The sequence below is a fragment of the Mustela putorius genome, unplaced genomic scaffold (assembly GCF_011764305.1).
Source record: "Mustela putorius furo isolate JIRA1106 unplaced genomic scaffold, ASM1176430v1.1 tig00000224_pilon_pilon_pilon, whole genome shotgun sequence".
Lineage (NCBI taxonomy): Eukaryota > Metazoa > Chordata > Mammalia > Carnivora > Mustelidae > Mustela > Mustela putorius.
This window is the reverse complement of record NW_025421321.1, coordinates 25,139,652-25,162,195: the sequence shown is the minus strand read 5'-3', so window position 1 is coordinate 25,162,195 and position 22,544 is coordinate 25,139,652. Positions and strand designations below refer to the sequence as shown.

Genomic DNA, 22,544 nt, shown 5'->3' with positions numbered 1-22,544 from the left:
TAGACTTTAGTTTCCAGCACCTCCACAGGTTGAGCTGATACTGTGTGGTCCAAGACCTCCACTATAAACCACCTAGTTACCCACACACAGAATGTCTGGCATAGCCCAGTGCTCCCAGGTGAACAGAAAACACTCATGTCAGACAGGATATTTAAAGTGCATAGAGGTTACCTCTCAGGAGTTAGGCAAGAGCCAGATCTTTTCTTTAGGCAAGACTAATCCTTAACTGCAAAGGCCACCCCTTGCCAGGACTCTCATAGCAAAATGATTATATTTGTCTAAGCATGTATATTTAGTACAGCGTTTATATGACAGCGCAAATATCAGTATGAATGTGCTTAATATTTAGAGGAGCCATTTTAGGGTAGGGATATATTTAAAGAAACAGGTTATCTGTCTGATAAAGCCATGATTTACTTTTTTTTTTTTTTAAGATTTTATTTATTTATTTGACAGAGCTCACAAGTAGGCAGAGAGGCAGGCAGAGAGAGAGGAAGGGAAGCAGGCTCCCTGCTAAGCAGAGAGCCCAATGCGGGGCTCAATCCCAGGACCCTGGGACTATGACCTGAGCAGAAGGCAGAGGCTTTAATCCACTGAGCCACCCAGGTGCCCTGCCATGATTTACTTTTTATATTTCATACTGATTACTCATTTTCCTCCTTGATTTATTGCAGTTTGTACCTTACGATAAACTTGTACAGAAGTATTTAGCATAGAAATCAACTGACAGTTAACAAAATCCATTTCTTCCTTGTGCCAGTCATTTTCTATCAGCATTGATGTTGAGGAGGCTTTAACTCAGTTTCCCAGTATTAATATTAGAGTAAAATTATGAGGCTTATGTGCCTAAGGTAGTGGGAGCAACAGTGCTAGTATTATACCATATTGCAGTATGGTAGTAGATGTAACCTGAAAAGGAGGAGTCTGGCACATTACTAGAATTGTTAACAGTCATTAACAATTGTTTCAGTTCATCAGGTTTATTTACAGGCCTCCATTCAACCTTGTTAAGTCCCAGGAATAGGTGATTTTAGCAAACATGGCTTTTACCCTTCAAGCATCTGATACAGTTGAGCTAAGAGAATATCATCTCTTGCTCCCATCCTTTCTTGAGGGTCTAGTGTTAATATTGGATTTCTCTTGTTGCTTTACCCATTTGTTCATTCCTTTGCCCTTGGTTACTATTTCTTCTTATATGTCACTGATTTTTACTCACACTTTTCTATCTTTGGAAGGGGTGTTAGATTTGGCCACTTTGCTGGTCCAGGAAGCTTAATTTTGTACTAAACTACCGAGTACTGTGCCTTTTTTTTTTTAAGATATTTTTTAATTTATTTGAGAATGAGAGAGCATGAGTGGGTTGGAGGGAAAGGGAGAAGCAGACCTGTTGAGCAGAGAGCCTGACATAGGGCTCGATCCCAAGAACCTGAGTTCATGACCTGAGCCGAAGGCAGATGCTTAACCTGAGCCACCCAGGTGCCCCATGTACTGTATGTTTTAAATGCATGTTGCTGAATATACATTTAGTTTATCGCTTCTCACAACTGCCTGGTATTCCACAGAACCATATGCTGTTTTACTTTCCATTTCTGAGACGTCATTGCTGACCTTTGAAAAAACAACTTTAATTTCAATAAAAATCATATTACTCAGTCACTTCTTAACTCCTTATAGTGAGAAAGTAAAACAACTCTGAAAAGTATGATAGCTCAGAGGACAATAAATTTCTTAAGGGGAGTGGTGAATAATAGTAATTGTTTTTGTCTTAGATAAAGATTTGTTACTAGTCATTAGAGTCATTCACTTTCTAAACATCGATACCATATTTTGAATTGTCCCTTTGGTGGGGCAAGGCACCACTGTAAGATTTAGAATAGGGAGTTGTGTGCCTATGTGTCACAAATGGGTGAAGGGCAGCTGTGACAAAAGGAGGGAGAGGATTGAGCATGGCATGTGGGAAAGCCTCAGAAGGCCACACAAAGATGCAAACAGTCACTCTACTTATGTCTCTGTGAGCTGCTACCATAGAGTACCAGGGTATAAGTCGCTGGTACCCACCTTGGCCCTCATTAGTGCTTAATGCCCCAAAAATGTGGGATCTCTGTTAGGTCCCTATAAATTTTTTGGCTTTACTCAGATTCTTTTATGTGTGGAAGAACTTATAAAAAGAGCTAAGATAATTTCTGTATATGTAGCTCTTAGAAAGCATAAAGTCAAAGGTACATATGGAAGCATTAACCTCGGAAAATGGGAAGGTAGGGGCATTTTTCTGGAAAGAAATTAAGAAAAAGTGAAAATAAGTTGTGAGATGAAGAAGGGTGTTAGAGTACGTTAAATAACAGGGGTCTCTTTTTTCAAAGGAAAAATTCTGTCTCCTGAGATTTAAAGGAGAAAATAATAGTGTTTGACACTTAAAAGGGGAGAAAAATTAGAGCAACAGCTATAAGGAAGTAAGCTAGAAGTGTGGAAAAGAAATTTCTGTTGAGAACCCTACTGATAGTGTAAATTTTTTTTTTAACACACTCAGCACAATTAGTTGACAGACTCGTGCCACAGTTGGGTGACTGATTTGTGCCACAGAAGGGAGAATGTTAAAGTCTGATTGTGTTACAGTAACAAACTCCTAAAATATCAGTGGCTCCCAACAAAAGTTTGTTTTTCCCTAATGCTATTTGACCAATGAGTGACAGGGTTGGACTGAAAGAGGTTGTGCTTACCACATCCACTTAGGGACCCAGGTTGATAGAGGATTCATTTTACTACTTCCAGGATCATTGCAAAGTGAGAATGAAAGGGGGCAAGTCAGAGCATTGGCTTTTAAAAAGTTCTTCCAGAAGTTACACATGACGCTTTTCCTTACAGTTCATTGGCCAAAACAAATCCGCAATTACATATAACTTCATGGAAACAAGGAACTCGTGCCACAAAAGGGAGAGAACCAGAAATACTTGATGAACAGCATTATTGACATCCAGTCACTTGGGTTTATGTGGGATTGACAGATCATATCAGGGAGTATTAAATTTAGGAGAGCGTCCAGGAAGCTTATAGGAGTAATCCTGGATAACATAGAAGTGGACGTACTATAACCTTGTAAATGCTTTGTAGCTGTGCTTTTAATTCTGAAACATGCAGACTAAATTCATTCGAACTGTGAGTTAAAGATTTTATTCATAAGTCATCTCTACACCCAACCTGGGACTTGAATTCATAACCCCAAGATCAAGAGTTGCACACTCCACAGACTGAGCCAGCCAGACGCCCCCCTTCTGATTTCTTATTCTTTCGTTATAACCTATGTTTCTTCTTTCTTTCTTCCCCACTTTGTACTCTACTTCTGTTTCTTAGGTTACCGTCAGAGTCTTCTGGCTTTAAGTGTTACCCTAATACGTGTTACCCTAATACCAAATTTCTACCTTCTGACCTACTCGTTTTCCAGAGTAGTATATCTACAGATTTAGTTGCCAGCTGGGTATTCAGTTGCCTCACTTAATAGAACTCAACTTTTACTAACCACTCCTCTCCCATACTATCAGTTTTTATTAAAGGAGCCATAATCTTCCCAATGACAGATTTAAAACTATAGGGTCATTGTGGTTCCTTCTCTCTTTTGTCCCTTATCAGTCCCACCATCACTATCCAAATTCACTTGTTCATGTAATCCAAATTCACTTGTTCATGTAGACTTTGGAATAGCACCCTAAATTATCTATATTCTCAAATTGATTCCAAACACCTGATGCCCAGTTGACTTTTCTAAAGGACAGTGCTGCACATTTACATCCCTGAACAATAACTGCAAGTGTTCTAGCTTGACTTTCTGTAATCTGGCTTTAATCTACATTTCTTTTTTTCCTTTTTTTTTTTTTTAAGATTTTTATTTATTAATTTGACAGACAGAGATCACAAGTAGGCAGAGAGAGGGCAGAGAGAGAGGGGAAGCAGGCTCCCTGCTGAGCAGAAAGCCCGATGTGGGGCTCTATCCCAGGAACCTGGAATCATAACCTGAGCTGAAGGCAGAGGCTTTAACCCACTGAGCCACCCAGGCACCCCCTTTTTCTAGAAGGAGAAGCAGATTCCCTGCTGAACAGGGAGCCTGATGCAGTCCTCGGTCCTAGGACTCAATCCTGGGACTCCAGAATCATGACCTGAGCTGAAGGCAGATGTTTAACCGACTGACCCACCCAGGAACCCCAATCTACATTTCTAATTTTGCTGTTTGCTATATGCATGTCACGTTTCCATATGTCTGCCTCTACTGTTCCCTTTGCATTTTGCATGCCTTTATCCTCATCTGAATCGTACTCATCTTTGAAAGTACAGATGCCACTTTGAAGATCTCAAATACTCCTGCTTTTATGATTTCTTCTTATAGTCTCTCCTCACCACTCTCTGTACTCCCAAGAGCTGGAAGGAATTTCCTCTCTGAATTTCCATGGTATTTTATCTGAACGGCTCTTATGACTTTGTTACCCACCCTTTCTCTTATATTTATGTGTCATTCTCCCTAAGTCCAGCAACTCTGTTGAGGACTCAGAAGTAAAAGTACTTTAGGAGAAAAAGTATCCTTTATGCACCAGTATATCTGTCTACTTCCTCTAAGTTCTTAGGACTTTTTTCATGTTGTTTTGGCAGATTTGGAAATTTCTGGAGGTTTTTCATCTCTAGATATTTGGATATATTGAGGTGAAAAGAGGATAATTATACTCTTATGTTAGGAATTAGAAGAAATTTATAAAGAATAAAGTTTTTCTGTTAGTCATTATAGAAATCATTATAGAAAACTTGTTATAAGTTAGCCATGCTTTTGTTGAGCTGTCAACATGAATCATAAAAGTTTTTTAGTATGTTTTCTAGATATTATAACTTGGAGATTTTATCACAGATGTTAAATGAATGCCAGTTTTTAAAGGATATTCTTTTTTATTTTTTTTGAAAGATTTTATTTATTTGAGAGAGAGAAAGCACAAGAGCAGGGTGTGAGGGGCAGAGGGAGAAGCAGACTCCCCACTGAGCAGGGAGCCTGATGGGAGGCTCATTCCTGGAACTCTAGGATCATGACCTGAGCCAAAGGCAGATACTTAACTGACAGAGCCACCCAGGCACCCCAAGAATATTCTTTGTTTTTTAGAGCAGTTGTAGGCTCATAGCAAAAGCAACTATTTGTCCAAAAGTGAATTTCAAAAGTAATTTGAGGGAATCTTATCACTATTGACTATACAAGGATTTGGGTTTTAGTGTGGTTTAAGCTTAGTAGTATTTGGGGTTCCTGAATGGCTCAGTTGGTTAAGCATCTGACTCTTGATTTCAGCTCAGATCATGATCTCCGGTTTGTGAGATCAAGCCCTGCATCGGGCTCCAGGCTGGGCATGGAGCCTGCCTAAGATACTCTCTCTCTCCCCCCACACCCCTTCTAAAATATATACACCCACACACACAAATACACACATACATATGTACACAGAGACATATATAAAATATATATACACACACATACATATGTATATGTAATAAAAAAAATAAACTTAGTAGTGTTTTTGTCAGGCCAATATGATGGTGCATTAAGAGTCATACATAGTGATTTGGGGGACCCACAGAAGAGCTAACCTTCTGTGGAATTCAAAATTAGTAGGAATAGTGAAGTTACTAAACAACTGCATGTGGTTATTACATAACATCATATAAATCAATGTAACATTAGCTTAAATGTGCACATGGTTAGGGATCAGAGTTAACCTGAAGTTATAAGTTGGGAAATTTAGAGATGAAATTGAGAATCAAGTAATTGACTCTAAACTGGATATGATTTCCCTCTCTAGAATTCACTTCTAATTAACAGTGGCTGTGCTGCTAATATTTCTTTGCAGGGTATTTTTACTTAAATTCAGTGGTCAGTGATTTGATTTCCAAAATTCTGACTTTTGTATTTTAAGGTAACCAGCTGTACTTGGATGTTTTTAGGTTCAAGGTAAGGATCCATCAGTGGAAGTCACACAGGACCTCATTGATGAATCAGAAGAAGAACGATTTGAAGAAATGCCTGAAACCAGTCATCTAATTGACCTGCCCACATGTGAACTCAGTAAACTTGAAGAGATTGCTGACTTAGTTACCTCAGTTCTCTCCTCACCTATCCGTAGGGAAAAGCTGGCTCTGGCCTTAGAAAATGAAGGCTATATTAAAAAACTACTGCAGCTGTTCCAAGCTTGTGAGAATCTAGAAAACACTGAAGGCTTACACCATTTGTATGAAATTATTAGAGGAATCTTATTCCTAAATAAGGCAACTTTGTTTGAAGTAATGTTTTCTGATGAGTGTATCATGGATGTCGTGGGATGCCTTGAATATGACCCTGCTTTGGCTCAGCCAAAAAGGCATAGAGAATTTTTGACCAAAACTGCAAAGTTTAAGGAAGTTATACCAATAACAGACTCTGAACTAAGGCAAAAAATACATCAGACTTACAGGGTACAGTACATTCAGGACATCATTTTGCCTACACCATCTGTTTTTGAAGAGAATTTTCTTTCTACTCTTACGTCTTTTATTTTCTTCAACAAAGTTGAGATAGTCAGCATGTTGCAGGTAAGTAAACAAAGGTGTTCTTACGTTTTTTCAGATGCTTACTTCCCTTAATAGTTTAGGCTGGTATTTGTTCCTTTTTGAAAGATTTCTTTTGTTTACTTTAAATATACTGTCAAGCCTAGAAAACAGGACTTCATCTCATGAGTTTTTGAAGGAGGTTCACTTTTGAATGCAACCTTTTACTTTTTTTTTTATTTTGTAATTTTATTTGTTTATTTTTTTCAGTGTTCACGCCACACCCAGTGCTCCATGCAATACATGTCCTCCTTAATACCCACCACCAGGCTCACCTAACCCCTCACCCCCTTCTTTCCAAAACCCTCAGTTTGTTTCTCAGAGTCTGCAGTCTCTCATGTTTTGTCTCCCCCTTCAATTTCCCCCAAATTACTTCTCTTCTCCATCTCCCAATGTCCTCCATATTACTCTTTATGCTCCACAAGTGAGACCATATGATAATTGACTCTCTCTGCTTGACTTACTTCACTCAGCATAATCTCTTCCAGTCCCATCTATGTTTATACAAAAGTTGGGTATTCATCCTTTCCGATGGAGGCATAACACTCCATTGTATATATGGACCACATCTTCTTTATCCAGTCTGTTGAAGGGCATCGTGGCTCATTCCACAGTTTGGCGACTGTGGCCTGTGGCCATTCTTGCTATAAACATTGGGTATAGATGGCCCTTCTTTCACTACATCTGTATCTTTGGGGTAAATACCCAGTAGTGCAATTGCAGGGTCATAGAGAAGCTCTATTTTTAATTTCTTAAGGAATCTCCGTACTGTTTTCCAAAGTGGCTATACCAAGTTACATTCCCACCAACAGTATAAGAGGGTTCCCCTTTCTCCATATCCTCTCCAACACTTGTTGTTTACTGTCTTGTTGACAGTAACCCTTTACTGTTGCCCTTTTACATTTTTAAGTGTTCTATGATGGAACTTTTTTAAACTTCATTTTTGCATCTAGTTTAAAAATTCATCATTTTAACTATTTTTAAGTATATAATGGTAGCGTTAAATACATTCACAATATTACGCAGCCATCACCACTATCCATTTCCAGAACTTTTTCATCACCCTGAGCAAAAGCAGCTATTTAAAGACTATCTTTTAGTCCATTTTGTGAGACCTAGTTATTATTAGGGGTATATATGAGTTTGTATGTGTGCTTGAAGTTTCCCAAACAATTCACATGTGCAGCCAGGACTGAGAAACATTAATTTTCAGGAAATAACAGTTATACTTTTTTACTATGTGAGGTTGGTTTTACTGCCTCCTTCAGTTGCAAAAATAGAAGAGTTTATGCCATGTTTTTCATGTTAATCCTTTATACCCTAACAGTGTAGTAAGGATGATTTTGAAGATTTTGTTTTACTTGTAGTATACTATACCCATAGTTCCCTACATAACTGCTTTTGTCATGTCCATATCACTCTTTAAATTTTTCGTGCAGCTTCTGTGTACATAGTGTACTGGGTTCTCAAGTGTGTTCTTGGGGCTCCTAAAACCCTTTCAGAGAGGTCTGTGAAGTTTTTCCTTTTCCAGCTTCTTGTTACTGTGAGGCAGTATTTTCTTCATATACTCCAGCCATAACATCACAGACTGGATGTGAAAGAAGATAGGAGAATATAGCTTTCTTCTATTAAGCCAAACATTATAGAAATTCACAAAAATGTAAAACAGAGCCACTTCTTTCTAATTTATAAAATTTGCTCATATAAAATACTTACATAAACTTAAAATCACTTATTTCTAGAACAAATTAATGTTTTTAAATGTCTCAGTTGTGATTATAAATATTGATAAACATAATCCACATAATAAAAGCTCTTTTGAGTCCTCCATTATTTTTTAGAGTTTAAAGTGGTCCTGGGACCAAAAAGTTGAGAATCTCTGTCTTGTTACTTAGCTATGAGATTCCATTTTATGTTGCTTCTAACCATCATTCACGTTTCTCTTATAACTGTATTTTCTGTTTAGGATTTACTTCTCTAGATCATTCTTTCACCTCACAGTTTTTCCTTACTCCACAGTAACAGGTATAAGGAAAATTAGACTTATGAATGAGGGTCCATTTATAGTATATAGGACCTGCTTTTTAAAAAAAAAAACCATACTTACTGTACAATTCAAGGTCCCATTTGACTTGCTAACTTCTGTTACAGTTCAAGAGTTTGGAAGTAGACTCAGTATAAGCTGATGTAAAGAACTCATTGACAGAAAACTCAAGTGCAGAAGCTTTCAAATGACTGTTTTTGACTTCAGAAGGGTTTCTGAATCTATAATACTTGATCATAAATGCTTTTTTATGTTTTAAAAAATAAATTATGCAAACTAACCTATAAATAAATACTTATAGTGTCATTTTATATATTTTGTTATATATCTATTTATAAAGGCTGTAATTATATAAATCACATGTAGCTTTAAGAAAAGAAAGTCTTACTTATTTCTGGTCCATTAGATGAATTTATGAAATAGATACTGTGAATTACCTATTGTTTATCCAGGGTTTACCACTTAGTTATCTTATATGTCAGCAGTGGTGCTGAATTCTATTTTTTTATTCTCAGCAGTATGTGAGACAAAGGAATTAGGATTATGGGGACTGGCCTCTAAAGGCTCATTTCCTAAAGGCCAGCTCTGAGGCTTCCATGTACAAATTTTTTGTCTAGGTATTAGATATTTCCAGATACCCTTCTAGCTAGAATACATATCTGTAGCTTTATTTATTTGAAAAAGAGAGAGCAAGCATGGGCACACACACATGAGCTGGGGAGGAGGAAAGAATCTTCAGCTCCAGCTGTGGGGCTCCATCTTAGAACTGTAGCCAAAACCAAGAGTCAGAGGCCTAATTGCCTGAGCCACCCAGGCATCCTGATAACTATAGCTTTTTAAATGAGTATTAACTTTCTGTATGAATTACATAAGCAAGTAAAAATATAAGAATTCTGTTTATCTGGACCAAAATAAGTAAGTGTTGAAGGTACATAAAATAACTCCTAGCCTGAATTAGGTTAATTAACAGAAATTATATGAAAGTACTTACTGTGATCACTGGCTCCTGGTATGTGCTCTAATACATGTTGAGATTCCCTTAAGCTTGATTGGGGCATAAGGGTTTAGTTAACCTTAACTTTCTAACTAACTGCAGATCAAAATCCCATGTGCCCAGAATTGAGAAATATTCTTAAAAATGTTTTAAAAATTAAATTTCTTACAGCCAGTAAAGTGAAGTTATTTTTACACAGAGAGCTACAGATCCTTTTCACGACAGGAAGTTTTAACTTCTTCCTTCACTAGAAATGGTGGAGGACAGGTATCGTAAATGTTGACATTTTACCATATATATTTTCTCTATTTCATAAATGAGAATTGAGTCAAAAACAAACCAATGAAATCAGTACTTTAGTTCTTTTTTGACATATTTTATGGATTTCAGCACTAGAAAAGGAAATTTCTAACCTTTCTTCCCAGTAACTAAGTAAATATATAAAATCTTTGTTTCTTTAAGAAAACAACTTACAGTAATACAGTTAGTATAGTTCTCCATTTTGTTTTAGAGGTTTTTGAACTCATACAGAATTTAACATATTCCATTTTATCTTACTAGTTTTGGCCTATTCTACTCTGTTATGTATGTTTTACTTCTGTTTGTTTCATAATAATGACAACTTAGGACTCTGACCTATAATTTATTATACAGTGGGAATGACAAAAATCTCATCATGCCAGAGACCTGGATTCTAAATCCATCTGTTACTAGGGAGCCTCAGATAAGTTCACTCTTTGGACATCAGTCTCTTGAAATATAAAATTAGACTAGGCAATCTATGTAACCTCTTCAAGCCTGATCTAATCTAAATTTCTGCATTAGATGAGTAATGGTGAATGGGTTCTGGGTTTGGGTGGTGGTGGTATTGTTGTTAAAATAAACTCTGCATCCAGTGTGGGTCTTGAACTCGTAACTCTAAGATTAAAGAGTTGCATGCTCTACTGAGTAAGTAAGCCAGGCACCCTCTGGGTTTTTGGATTTTGAGCCTGTGCCTATTTTTATATTACTGCAAAGAACAGTTTGATTCAGACTTTGTAAAAGTGGCTCTTCATTCCCCCATAAGATTTTGCTGTGTAAGTCAAAAAAGTAGCCACACACAGTTTGTCTTAAAAGTTATGTTTTATTAAAAACAAAGACTTTTAAAACTAAATTAAAAAAACTAAGGTTATCTAAAGAGACTAGTTTGATTACTTGGAGAAACAGGTATTTAGGGGAAACATTACAGCTGTATTTATGATGGACTTTTAAATTGTCAGTTAATTACTATTTTTTTAAGATTTTATTTGTTTGAGAGAGAGAGCTCTAAAGCTCACAGGGGTGGGGGCCGGGGCAGGGGGAGCAGAGGGAAAGGGAGAAGCATACTCCCCACTGAGCAGGGAGCTTGATTCAGGGCTCAATCTGAAGACCAGAGTCTGCGCCAAAGGCAGATGCTTCACTGACTGAGCCACCCAGACACCCTAGTTAATTACTTTTTTAATGTACATCGGAACAGAGTGCTTCTGTAGAGTATTATCAAGAGTGAGGTTAGAAATCAGAAAAAATTAATATAATAAGAGTTAAAATATTCTCCTAGCAGCCTATTATACTTGAAATTGCCTCCATAATACATTACACAGTTATAGCTGTCAGCACCCAAATAATGAATCATGGAAGAAATTGCATTTATCAAAAATTGAAACTATTTTCCTATGAAAGTATTTTCAAAAAAGGTTAAAAAAAAACCTTTTAGACAAGAAAGGAAGATTTAATGTGGGAGAGATGGAAGAAGAAGAAATTCATAAAAGGTGTTAAGTGGAAATAAATGCATAGTTATTCACCAAAACCTAAAATACTGAGATGAAAAGTATTTGGAAAAAGTAATCTGAGAAGTAAGTTAATGCTATTGAATTCTCTCAGAAAAAGATGGTTCAGGCCATGTTGTATAAGGTCTAGAAGAAGTCAAAAAAATAAAGAACAAAAGAAACACCATTCTGAGTTAGACTAATGAACCGGGGAAGAAGGGTGGCTCTTAGTGTTTTGAGTAACATTGATGAGTGGTTAGTGGGAAAATAGGTCACATCGTCCATGATCCTTTCTGAGTAGTCTTTACTCATATTTTTTATATATACGCTTTTATCTTTTTTTAGAAAAACTTACTTAAGGAATTGATACTGCTTCACTGATGATCCACCTTAAGTAAAATGGCAGGTATTTAAGGCATATGCTTAACATGTCATGATTTGATTATCAGCCATGAAGATATCACTATTATGCATGTTCTTAGAACATGCTACCTTAATTAAAATTAATGCAAGTTATATTTCATAAAAGTGAATTTTAAAAATAACTGAAATATTAAAGCACAGGTTTCTGGGGCACCTGGGTGGCTCAGTGGGTTAAAGCTTCTGCCTTCACCTCAGGTCACAATCCCAGGGTCCTGGGATTGAGCCCCACATCGCATCGGGCTCTCTGCTCAGTGGGGATCCTGCTTCTCCTCTCTCTCTCTCTCTCTCTCTGCCTGCCTCTCTGCCTACTTGTGATGTCTATCTGTCAAATAAATAAAATCTTTAATAAAAAAAAAAGCACAGGTTTCTTTTTGTTTTAGATTTCTTTTTTTTTTAATTGTATTTTTTCAGTGTTCCAGAATTCATTGTTAAAAGCACAAGTTTTTTTTTTTCTTAGCAGGTTTTGTGGAAATCTCCAAAGTGAATTTCAGTATTCGTGTCAGTTTTTTCCTTTGTAATTTAATAGTCCATACTTACTGTGAAAAATAAGAAAATACAGATAAACAGAAAAGCACTCATAATCCATCACCAAAAGATAATCACAATTAACACTCTAATGTTTACCCCTTTTCGACTTTAGACACACAAATTCATATTAAAAATAAGATGATATAATACATACCCCACGATATTTTTGTTTGTCCTTGTAAACCGTGCTTATAGAAACTAACACATATCTGCCCTATAATACCTCAGAGTCATCAGTGTGAAAAGCAGTTACTGTGTTTTATCATTTAGTTTTATCCTTGGGAACCACAAGAAAATGTAAACCTGTACGCCAAATGGCCCTAGGTAATTATATTTTGTGAGTTCTTATATTTTAGAAGCTTTGCAGTCTTAACCACTGCCAGAATTCAGTCTCCTTTACTCCTTTTCCTGTGCCATATTTGTAATTTCTCATTTTTCTAATCTATGGTGGATTGACAATGAGATCTTCAAACTTGTTTGAATTACATTTAAATTAAAAGCAAATAAATGGGGGCTTCTGGGTGGCTCAGTTAAGCATCTGGCTTTGGCCAGGTCATGATCCCAAAAGTCATGATCCCAGGGTTCTGAGATGGAGCTCCTCTTCTGACTCCCTGCTCAGCAGGAAGTCTGCTTCTCCCTCCCTCTGCCTCTTCCTCAGCTTGTGCATGCGTATGCACTCTCTCTCTCTATCCTCTCTCTCTCTCACTCCCTCTCAAATAAATCCTTAAAAAAAAGAAAAAAAAAAGTTAACGAATAGACCCTGAGAGGGAGCTGCAGATCCTTAAACTATAGAGTTAAAATACGTTAGTTTTCATGCATGACTTCTAGAACATAACTGGTCTTCCCACTCCACCCCCGCCAAGGGTTCTTTATAGCTGAAGTTTCTGGTTAAATGAGGTATTAGTGTATAACTAATACTAAATAGTATAGTCAGGGTTTGAAACTTGTAGCGTTAATTTTTTTTTGTTTTTAATTTTATTTGACAGAGATCACAAGTAGGCAGAGAGGCAGGCAGAGGGAGGGGGGCGGGAAGCAGACTCCCTGCTGAGTAGAGAGCCCGATGTGGGGCTCTATCCCAGGACCCTGGGATCATGACCTAAAGGCAGAGGCTTAACCCGCTGATCCACCTAGGCATCCCTAACATGAATTTTAAGTTTCATGATGAAACTATGATTAGGTTTTCAGCTATTTTTATTATAATTGGTGTAAATCATACAAATGATTATAACTTTTTATGTTAGACTTTTTCCTAGTAATTATTTCTTCTCATGTAGGAAGATGAGAAGTTTTTGTCTGAAGTTTTTGCACAGTTAACGGATGAGGCTACAGATGATGATAAACGGCGTGAATTGGTAAGTTATTTATTCTTGAAATTTGAACCTTTAAAGAACACTTACCTTTTGGCATATACAGCTTTTAATATTGAGTTTGTTAAGAGAATTTTTTATAAATATGAAATGAAAGATACATATTTATATTTTATAATTATTCTCTAAGTTTCTCCTACTTACTGTGTTGTATATTTACCAGTTTCTTAAAGTATCTTGATGTGATTTTTACCCTGCAGTGAGGGGACTTATGTGTCTTACAAAACCCAAAATTAGATACAAGGTTTATGTTAGGACAGAATTGCAAGCTCATATATTTTTATAGCTATAGTTACATTATAGAACAGCTCTCTTTTTTTCTTTTTTTCTTTTTTTTTTAAGGGGGGGAAAGTTAAGAACCATGCTTCTTGAATAAATGCATGATAAGTAATTTGGTTCTTGGAAATGTTTTTTTTTCTTTTCAAAATATATGTATTTTCTGAGGTATAACTCATGCTTTGGAGGAAGAAACTGCTAGTAAATTGCTGTTTACTAGCAGTTTGTCATTTTTTAAAATATTATAATCAGGTGCTTGGGCTTTAAAAAAGAATTGAAGAAAGATGCGGACTTAAAGTCGGCCAAGTCATCTTGGTATAGTTGATTGCCTACTCGGTTTTCGCATTTATAAAATTAGTTCTTTAAACTCGGGAATGTCTAATGTCCTTTCCAGTTCTTAAAAACGGAATTGTAGGGGCGCCTGGGTGGCTCAGTGGGTTAAGCCGCTGCCTTCGGCTCAGGTCATGATCTCAGGGTCCTGGGATCAAGTCCTGCATCGGGCTCTCTGCTCAGCAGGGAGCCTGCTTCCTCCTTTCTCTCTCTGCCTGCCTCTCTGCCTACTTGTGATGTCTCTCTGTCAAATAAATAAAATAAAAAATCTTTAAAAAAAAAAAAAAACGGAATTGTACTTTTGAGAGCTCTTTGAGAACCCAGCCACCATTTGTTATATAGCATGTTTCTGTGAAAGTACATGGTTCTAATTCAAGATACATGCCTTACATGACATTTTTGCACCTAAATCATTAGTTAAGAATATTATATCTGCATTCACCCTCTGGGACTCTACATATTACATGTACACTGTAATGTCTTTGGAGAGTTCATTGTTCAGCGCTCAGAAATAATGCAAAGTTCACTTTTAGAGAGATGCTAGTTTTTTTTTGTTTTGTCTTGTTTTAAGATTTTACTTATTTATTTGACACAGAGAGAGAGAGAGAGAGAGATCACAAGTAAGTGGAGAGGCAGGCAGAGAGAGAGGGGGAAGCAGGCTCCATGCTGAGTAGAGAGCCTGATGTAGGGCTCCATCCCAGGACCGTGAGATAATGACATGAGCCAAAGGCAGAGGCTTAACCCCCTGAGCCACCCAGGTGCCCCAAGATGCTAGTTTTTAATATGTTCTTTGAATACAGCTTTAAAGGAGCCAGGACACCCTAAGAAATCAAGGTCCTTGAGAAGGGCATATTATACTGTGATACATCACATTAAAGTGTGCCCCATGTTTGCTCTTATGTGTGTCAACTTCTTACTTTATTTTCTAATATTACAGGTTAACTTTTTCAAGGAATTTTGTGCATTTTCTCAGACATTACAACCTCAAAATAGGGATGCATTTTTCAAAACTTTGGCAAAGTTGGGAATTCTTCCTGCTCTTGAAATTGTAATGGTAATTATATGGTTTCTTTTCATGGTTCTGAAGTTGTGAATTTGTAGTACTATATTATGTATGTGAAAATATTTATTATAGTAATGCATATTGAATTATATATTTTAGCTTATGATTCACTTTCACAAGTGTGTGTTCAGCTTTTGGATTTTTATTAACTTAAATTTGTAATATTAATATGTAAGCACCTGCATAATACGGCTTCAAGTGAATAAAAATCCTGCATGTTTATTTGTTCTGTAACAATATTATATTTCATAGAAACTATTAAAATACCGTTCCTTTTTTGACCAGTGAGTAGATGGAGGACAGACTGGACCAACATGGCTCATCTGCAGTATGGTTTAGGGCAGTGGTTCTCAACACAATTGTTTATATGATTTTTATCCACTGGTGTTGTATGAAAAATTGAAACTGAAAATTTTTTAAAATACTTATTTAAGATGATAAACATTTTACAAATAATATAACTTTTATGAAAATGTAATTTTCCAGAAACAAAAAAAATTTTAGTGAGGAGTGGCATTTCACCTTTTTTGCCCATCCCTTTAACATTTGGTGTAAGAGAAAACAGCTAGATTTTCATTGCATTTGATTTGTTGTGATATCGTATGTCTTGTAGCCTCTGGAAAACCCCACTATACTTGTGATACACTGAGAGAGAAAAGGGCCAGTAATGCCCTAGTATTGTTTATTTTTATGAAAATAGTTATAATCTCATGCATGTCCCTAGACTACACTTTGAGAATGAGTTAAGGAATGTTTTCAGAATCACTTGAAGATTTTGTAACTTGTGAGTCATTTATCCTTCATCTGTCAAAGAGGGAAGAGCATTCAGGATCACTACCTTAGAAAACTAAGATATGGACAAAGAATAAAAATACCCAGAGTGCTTTTCAAAAGCATCTTCTGTTAGGAGAGTCATAAAAGAGAGAATCAGTTTCGGAGGAGTAACTGGCAAATTCAGGACCAAAGACAGATTCTGGAAAATTTTGAAGTCTTAACTAGGTAACATCATTCACATATTGCATATATGTAAATACAAAAAAAAATTTTAAAGCATTTTTAAAGTATAATAGTATAATCCTATGCTGATTCCTAAATATTGCTAAATATTCTCTGAATATTTATCTTTCTGATGGCAAAAACTGAAACTAATGGAGCTGCTTTAAAGCTTTTAATATTTATACAAGAAAAGGAAGAAAGGATTCCAGTACAATGTCTAAATCCAAATACTTGATGTGCATAGATTTGGAAAAAGGGAATGTGGCATAATTTTCATTAACAGTCTTTAACCCAATTTTCCTTTTACCAGGGCATGGATGATTTGCAAGTCAGATCAGCAGCTACAGATATATTTTCTTATCTGGTAGAGTTTAGCCCATCCATGGTCCGAGAATTTGTAATGCAAGAAGCCCAGCAGAGTGATGATGTAAGTAATAATGCTCTGGTTCTATGTGAATTACCAATACTGTTTGCATACTATTGAGAAAAAAAGTATAACTACAATCTAAATCTTCAATGAAGCAAAATAGATTTCTGATCAGCTACGACTTCAGCAAGCCCAGAATATGTGGCATTTGATTTATTTTAAAAAGCTGTATGCAAACCCGAGTTGAGATAGATTATAATAGAATCAAATTCTTCAAAAAAGTTCAAGTCTAATGATGTGTAATTTCAAGCCCCTTACATCAAGCACTTCTAATATAACTAACAAGTTGTCTTCACTTGTTCAAATGTCTTTTATTTCCCATGTGAATAAATGTTTATTAATGAGACCAGTGTGTTTTCCCACTACAGAAATACTTAAACTTTCCCCTTAAACTCTTTTAAGAACAAAATGAGCATATAGCTGTAATTTAAAGTATCCTTTCTTACATCAAATATAGTTCAGTGTTAAATAGTAAACAAATATAATTATGTTCCATCCTAAAAAAGATTTTGATTTCTGTTGTTAATTTGACCCTTGTTACGAGTCACTGTTGAATTAAACTACAGTTTTTTTATATGTTTTGTGTTTAATCTCTTACTCTCTCCTTAGATTTCTACATTCTTAGTTAGGTATTTCCAGTGGGGTTTTGTTTTTTTTGTTTTTTTTTTTTCTTAAAGCAATTTTATTTTAGAATCAGTTTGAGCTAATGCTGCAGTTTTAGGCAGTAGAAAAGAAATAGAAGAAATCTTTATGTTAAGTATGTTTTAAGGTGTTTTTTTTTTTTCTTCATCCCAAATGGTACTACATCTGACTTCAAAGAAATAAATACCTGGTTTATTAATCAGTTTATAATCTCACTGTTGATATGTGTATCTATGTGCCATCCTTTACAGAAGGTAACTTTGAATTTAACACTCTTAATTGGTGCATTCTCAGTGATGTGTATGATTAAGGACATTCATTATAAAATTGCTTCAGATCATGAGAATAGTAAACTCTTAGAATTCTTAACTCTGAAAGCTTTTATTTCTGTTTTCATTAGAATATTTCCTTGTTTATATTCAGTTGATGAATGAGACTTAGAGAAGCAATTACTGATCTTTAACTATGTAAAGTTCCTTTCTCAGTCTTTTTTTTATAATCCTAGTCTTCAAGGTCTTCATTTCCCCAGATTTTCTGAGATCTAGCAGTTTAACAATTTATAAATTCTGTTGCCTCAAAATAATGGAGTTAGACTACAAAAGAGGATTAAAAAAAATTTTTTTTCTTCAAAATTAAGGATTCTACATGCTAAATTTTTTGTTGACTTCTGGTAACCTTTAAAAAGAAAAGACTTACCTGTGTATTTGGTGGGCAGTTGCTATTTTGGAGCCCTTTTAAAGTAAATTCACAACATTCGAACTTTTCTTTCCAGTATTATGGAGCAGATTTGTTTTAGGAACCTGGATTACATATTAAAATACATATTAAGCAACAGAGAATACTAACATTTTTTACTATAGTCATTTTTTCTAAGCTAGACAGATAGATAACAGGAATAATTGCTGTATTTTTGTTATTCCAGAGATTTCACATATTTTTATGCTAATGTTCTTTGAACCACTCAGTAAAACTTATTTTAGAATCTGACTGGATAACTAAACAACTATTACTGAACCACTTATTTTGGCAGGTATTTTCACTGTACTTCTCACTTAAAAATAAACTCGTGTTAATTTTTAAAGATATAATAATAGCATTGGGATTTTTTTAAGAGTTCTTATTTTGTAAAGTTTTATACTGAAATACTTAACAGAATTATATATGTGGAATTTACAATAATTCTGGAAGTTGAAATTTGCCATAATAAAGTTAAAAAATACAAGAGCTAATCTCTGAGCTCTTTGATATTTTATATGGAATATAACGCGTTTCCTAAAATTGCATCCATTTTTTAACTTTTTGTTTTGAAATCATTTTAAATTTACAGAAAAGTTATAATAATAGTACAAAGAACTCCCATATACACTTCACCCAGATTCCCAGTTGTTCATATTTTATCTCTAATTTGCCTTAGCATTCTTTCTTTGCTTATATTTGTATGTACACATTTACCTACAGAAATAATTATTTTTTTTCTAAATCATTGAAGAATAAGGTACAGAAATGATCACAAAGTTTCTTTTTACCTGTGTCTACTTCAGTGTCTATTAAAATTATCAAAATCATGAAGTTAGCATTTTTACAGTATTAATATCTAACTGCAGTTCTACCTCAGATTTGGTCAGTTGTCCCAGTAATGTTCTTTTTAACCAAGACAATACTGAAAATTTTCTGGTCTAGTATCCAACAATTTGGACTTGTCTGATGTTTCCTTGTGATTTGATTTAGGTTATTTCTTTGTATCAGAAATGGTACAGAATTAATGTTTTCTTTAGTGCATCACATCAAGGAATTCCCTTAAAATTAAAAAATGAACTGAAAGGGGTTTTTTTGTTCAGACTATTTTGCTGTTTCACAGACTTAAGGAATTGGACCATTAAGTTCTGTAGAATTTGAAGAGCTGCTTTTGCTTTCTTCTGACATGTCAAATGGATCAAAAGAATTATTGTTTTTCTAATTATGTTAGCCCTCATTCAGGTTGCTGCAGAACAAATTTCACGTGCATTTTTTAAATAATTTATACATTTAAACAACAAAGATGTTTTCATCACATCCATCAGTTTTTTTTCTACTTCAGTATAATGTTCCTGCTCCTGTCATTCTTTCTTTTCCTCTTACTTACTATAGTCATGGGATCTAAGATACATTTTTTTTTTTTTTAAGATTTTTATTCACTCAACAGACAGAGACCACAAGTAGGCAGAGAGGCAGAGAGAGAGGGGGAAGCAGGCTCCCCACTGAGCAGAGAGCCCCATTTGGGGCTTGATTCCAGGACCCTGAGACCATGACCTGACCCGAAGGCGGAGGCTTAACCCAGTGAGCCACCCAGGCACCCCGATGATGCTAATATTTTCTTGATCTTACCAGGAATTGTTAGTGGAAAAATTTTCATTTGGCTTTTTGTCATGCTTGCCATGTAGCTTATAATAACTGTCTAATGCCATAGATTATAAAATGTATCTCAGTATCAAAAAGTTAAAAGTTTTAAGAAATCTTAGAACAATGAAATGAAGTATGTTCTTTATCTTTCCCAATCAGAAAATAGAGATTCCAGATAATCTCTCAATTCCATGTGTAGGTACCCAGCACTTCCCGGCTTTTGCTGATTATTTTTTGCAATATTGCAAATTATTAAACTCACAAAACTGTACTTTAAGTAACAATATGTGCTCCTGAGAATAGTATGAGGTTAGAGTGTGATGAAACCAATGGGAGTATTATTTCTCTAAAACTTTGATTTAGATATAACTAAAACCTTGAAAAATCTTCTCAAAATCTTGGTTAAACTCACTTGAATGTTGCTATTTAGGTGAAGGATAGCAAACTTTCCTTAAAAGGCCAGAAGATAAATAAGACTTGATGAGCTCTTTGGTATCTGTTGCAGTTACTCAACCCTGCCATTATAAGAATGAATTGTCCAAAGATGGTGTAGCTATGCTCCAGTAAATGTTTTTACCTTACAACTTTTTTTTTTTTTTAAGATTTTATTTATTTATTTGTCAGAGAGAGAGAGCACAGGCAGACAGAGTGGCAGTGGGAGAAGCAGGTTCCCTGCAGAGCAGGGAGCCCGATGGGGACTCGACCCCATGACGCTGGGACCATGACCTGAACTGAAGACAGCAGCTCAACCAACTGAGCCACCCAGGCGTCCCTACCTTACAACTTTATGTACGAAGTAGGCAATCAGCAAAATGGTCTTGTGGTTTGCCAAGCCCTAACTTAGATCCCTTTCTCAGAATATTGCAAGATGGTGATGGTGGCATTTAAAGGCTGACTCTGAGGTTGTAACTGCAGAAGCTACTATGGCAGTATAAAAAGAATTAAAAGAGAGAACGTAGGAATAAGCAGTCTTCAATGGAAAGAAAGTCATTGGGCCCTCTTAATTAAGATTATAAATTTAAGAGAGGTGAAGAAAAAAAATTATATATATATATATAAAAATTTATTTAAGAGAGGGTGTTCCTAGAATAGATTTGGTAGTCCAGCATTGACACGTATTAACTAGAGTTACTCTATCATGGTTTATTTGCACATCAAGTCAACATTTGATTTTTAAGAAGGAATTTTCCAGTAATTTTTTGTACCTCTTTATTATTTAGCTGTACTTGCTTGAGCATGAATTTTTTTCTAGCCTGAGTAATGTCATTGTTGGGGAAGCAGGTCAAGGAAAATTGGATTTGTTTGTATAATATTTTAATGCTACCTGTAAAGAACTCCAGCAAACAGCTTTAGAAATCAGACAGTTCAACTCTAGCTAGCTTGAATTTTGAAAGAGTAATCCAACTTATAGTGATTTTTATTTTTCTATTCCATTTCCTTTGTTCCGCCATTGGAGAAATAGGTATGGGAGAGTTAATATGGTCACTTAGATAGTGTATATCTTAGATGGCTGTACTGCAATTAGAGAGGCTGGGTCCTTTGATTCAGCTCTTTCTTCTGTTCACCAGGGCTTGCTCCATTATGTTAACTAAGAAATGAAACATGCCTTACAGAAAACTTAAATGTTGTTAAGACTTTTAGTTCATAGACATATGCTCAACCATCCATTAATTGTTCCAGAACTATTTGTTCATTGTTTCTGAAAATACCATTATTTTTGAGTGGGTGTAGTCATGCATTGTAGTGGACTAATTATAATTACTTACTGAGGTGGGTATACCTCTGGAATAAGACTGTCTTGCTGTCCCATACTGCTCTATGGGGCAGAAACTGTATAAATCTATGGTTAATTCTAGTATTTCAGGAGTTGATTTTTACTTAGTTTGGCAGGATCCAGTAATATAGCAGTAGTAGTAGTAGTAGTAGTAGTAGTAGTAATAGAACCTGACATGTATCCCAGGGCTTATCTCGTTTTTTCCCATCTTTCTTTTACTGGCCATTGTCTACTGTATTACCAACTGTGGTTTCATGTATTTTGTCTAGCTTTTTTTTGTTGTTCCAGATAGAAACTAAATCTAGTTCCTGTCACTCTTTCTTGATCAAAAACAGAAGTCTGATTTTGCATGTATTTTCACAGCAGATTTCACAGCAGTCAAGATGACTCTTATTACAGATTTAGAATGTTTGTGGATTCCTGTCTCTTGTATTTTCTTTAATAAATTATTTGTTTCATTAAAGTGACACTTAAGAGTAGTTAAAAAATAAATACAAGGATTCAGAAGTTTAAAGACTTTTGTATCATTGCAGTGGCAACTAGTATTTTGATTGTTAAAAAATTCCCATATTTTGCCCTTGTCTCCTCCTGCATCTTTTTTTTTTTAATCTAAGTCTGATTTTCATGGGTTTTTTTCCTTTTCTTTAACCATGTAACTATAATAATAGGCTTGAAGAGTGCTGTTCAGTTTCTGTGATGATGGAAATGTTTATTCTGTAACTACAAGGTAACCACTTGCTACCTGTGGCTGCCAAGCACTTAAACTATAGGTAGTGTGACTGAGGAATTACTATTTTTAATTTTAAACTGCCTCATGTGGCAAGTGGATACCATATTAAACAGCACAGGATTAGAGTATTTGTTACCTATACAGCCAGTCTGAGGAGTGACTCTTTTATTTATTTATTTTTTTTTTT

The 22,544-nt window shown here is 35.4% G+C and overlaps 1 protein-coding gene across 4 annotated transcripts in view; it reads left to right on the top strand.

Annotated features, from left to right (window-relative positions):
• Positions 1-22,544, top strand: part of PPP4R3B (protein phosphatase 4 regulatory subunit 3B) — a 68,784-nt gene that overhangs the window by 15,486 nt on the left and 30,754 nt on the right. For 3 of the 4 annotated variants that reach the window (XM_004780299.3, XM_004780298.3, XM_004780301.3), the window contains exons 4-7: positions 5,962-6,585; positions 13,648-13,725; positions 15,284-15,400; positions 16,716-16,832. In XM_004780299.3, the coding sequence (XP_004780356.1) occupies positions 5,962-6,585; positions 13,648-13,725; positions 15,284-15,400; positions 16,716-16,832 (936 nt within the window). Of the gene's footprint in view, positions 1-5,933; positions 6,586-13,647; positions 13,726-15,283; positions 15,401-16,715; positions 16,833-22,544 lie in introns of all 4 variants that reach the window. The other variant, XM_045077857.1, reaches the window with a different exon arrangement.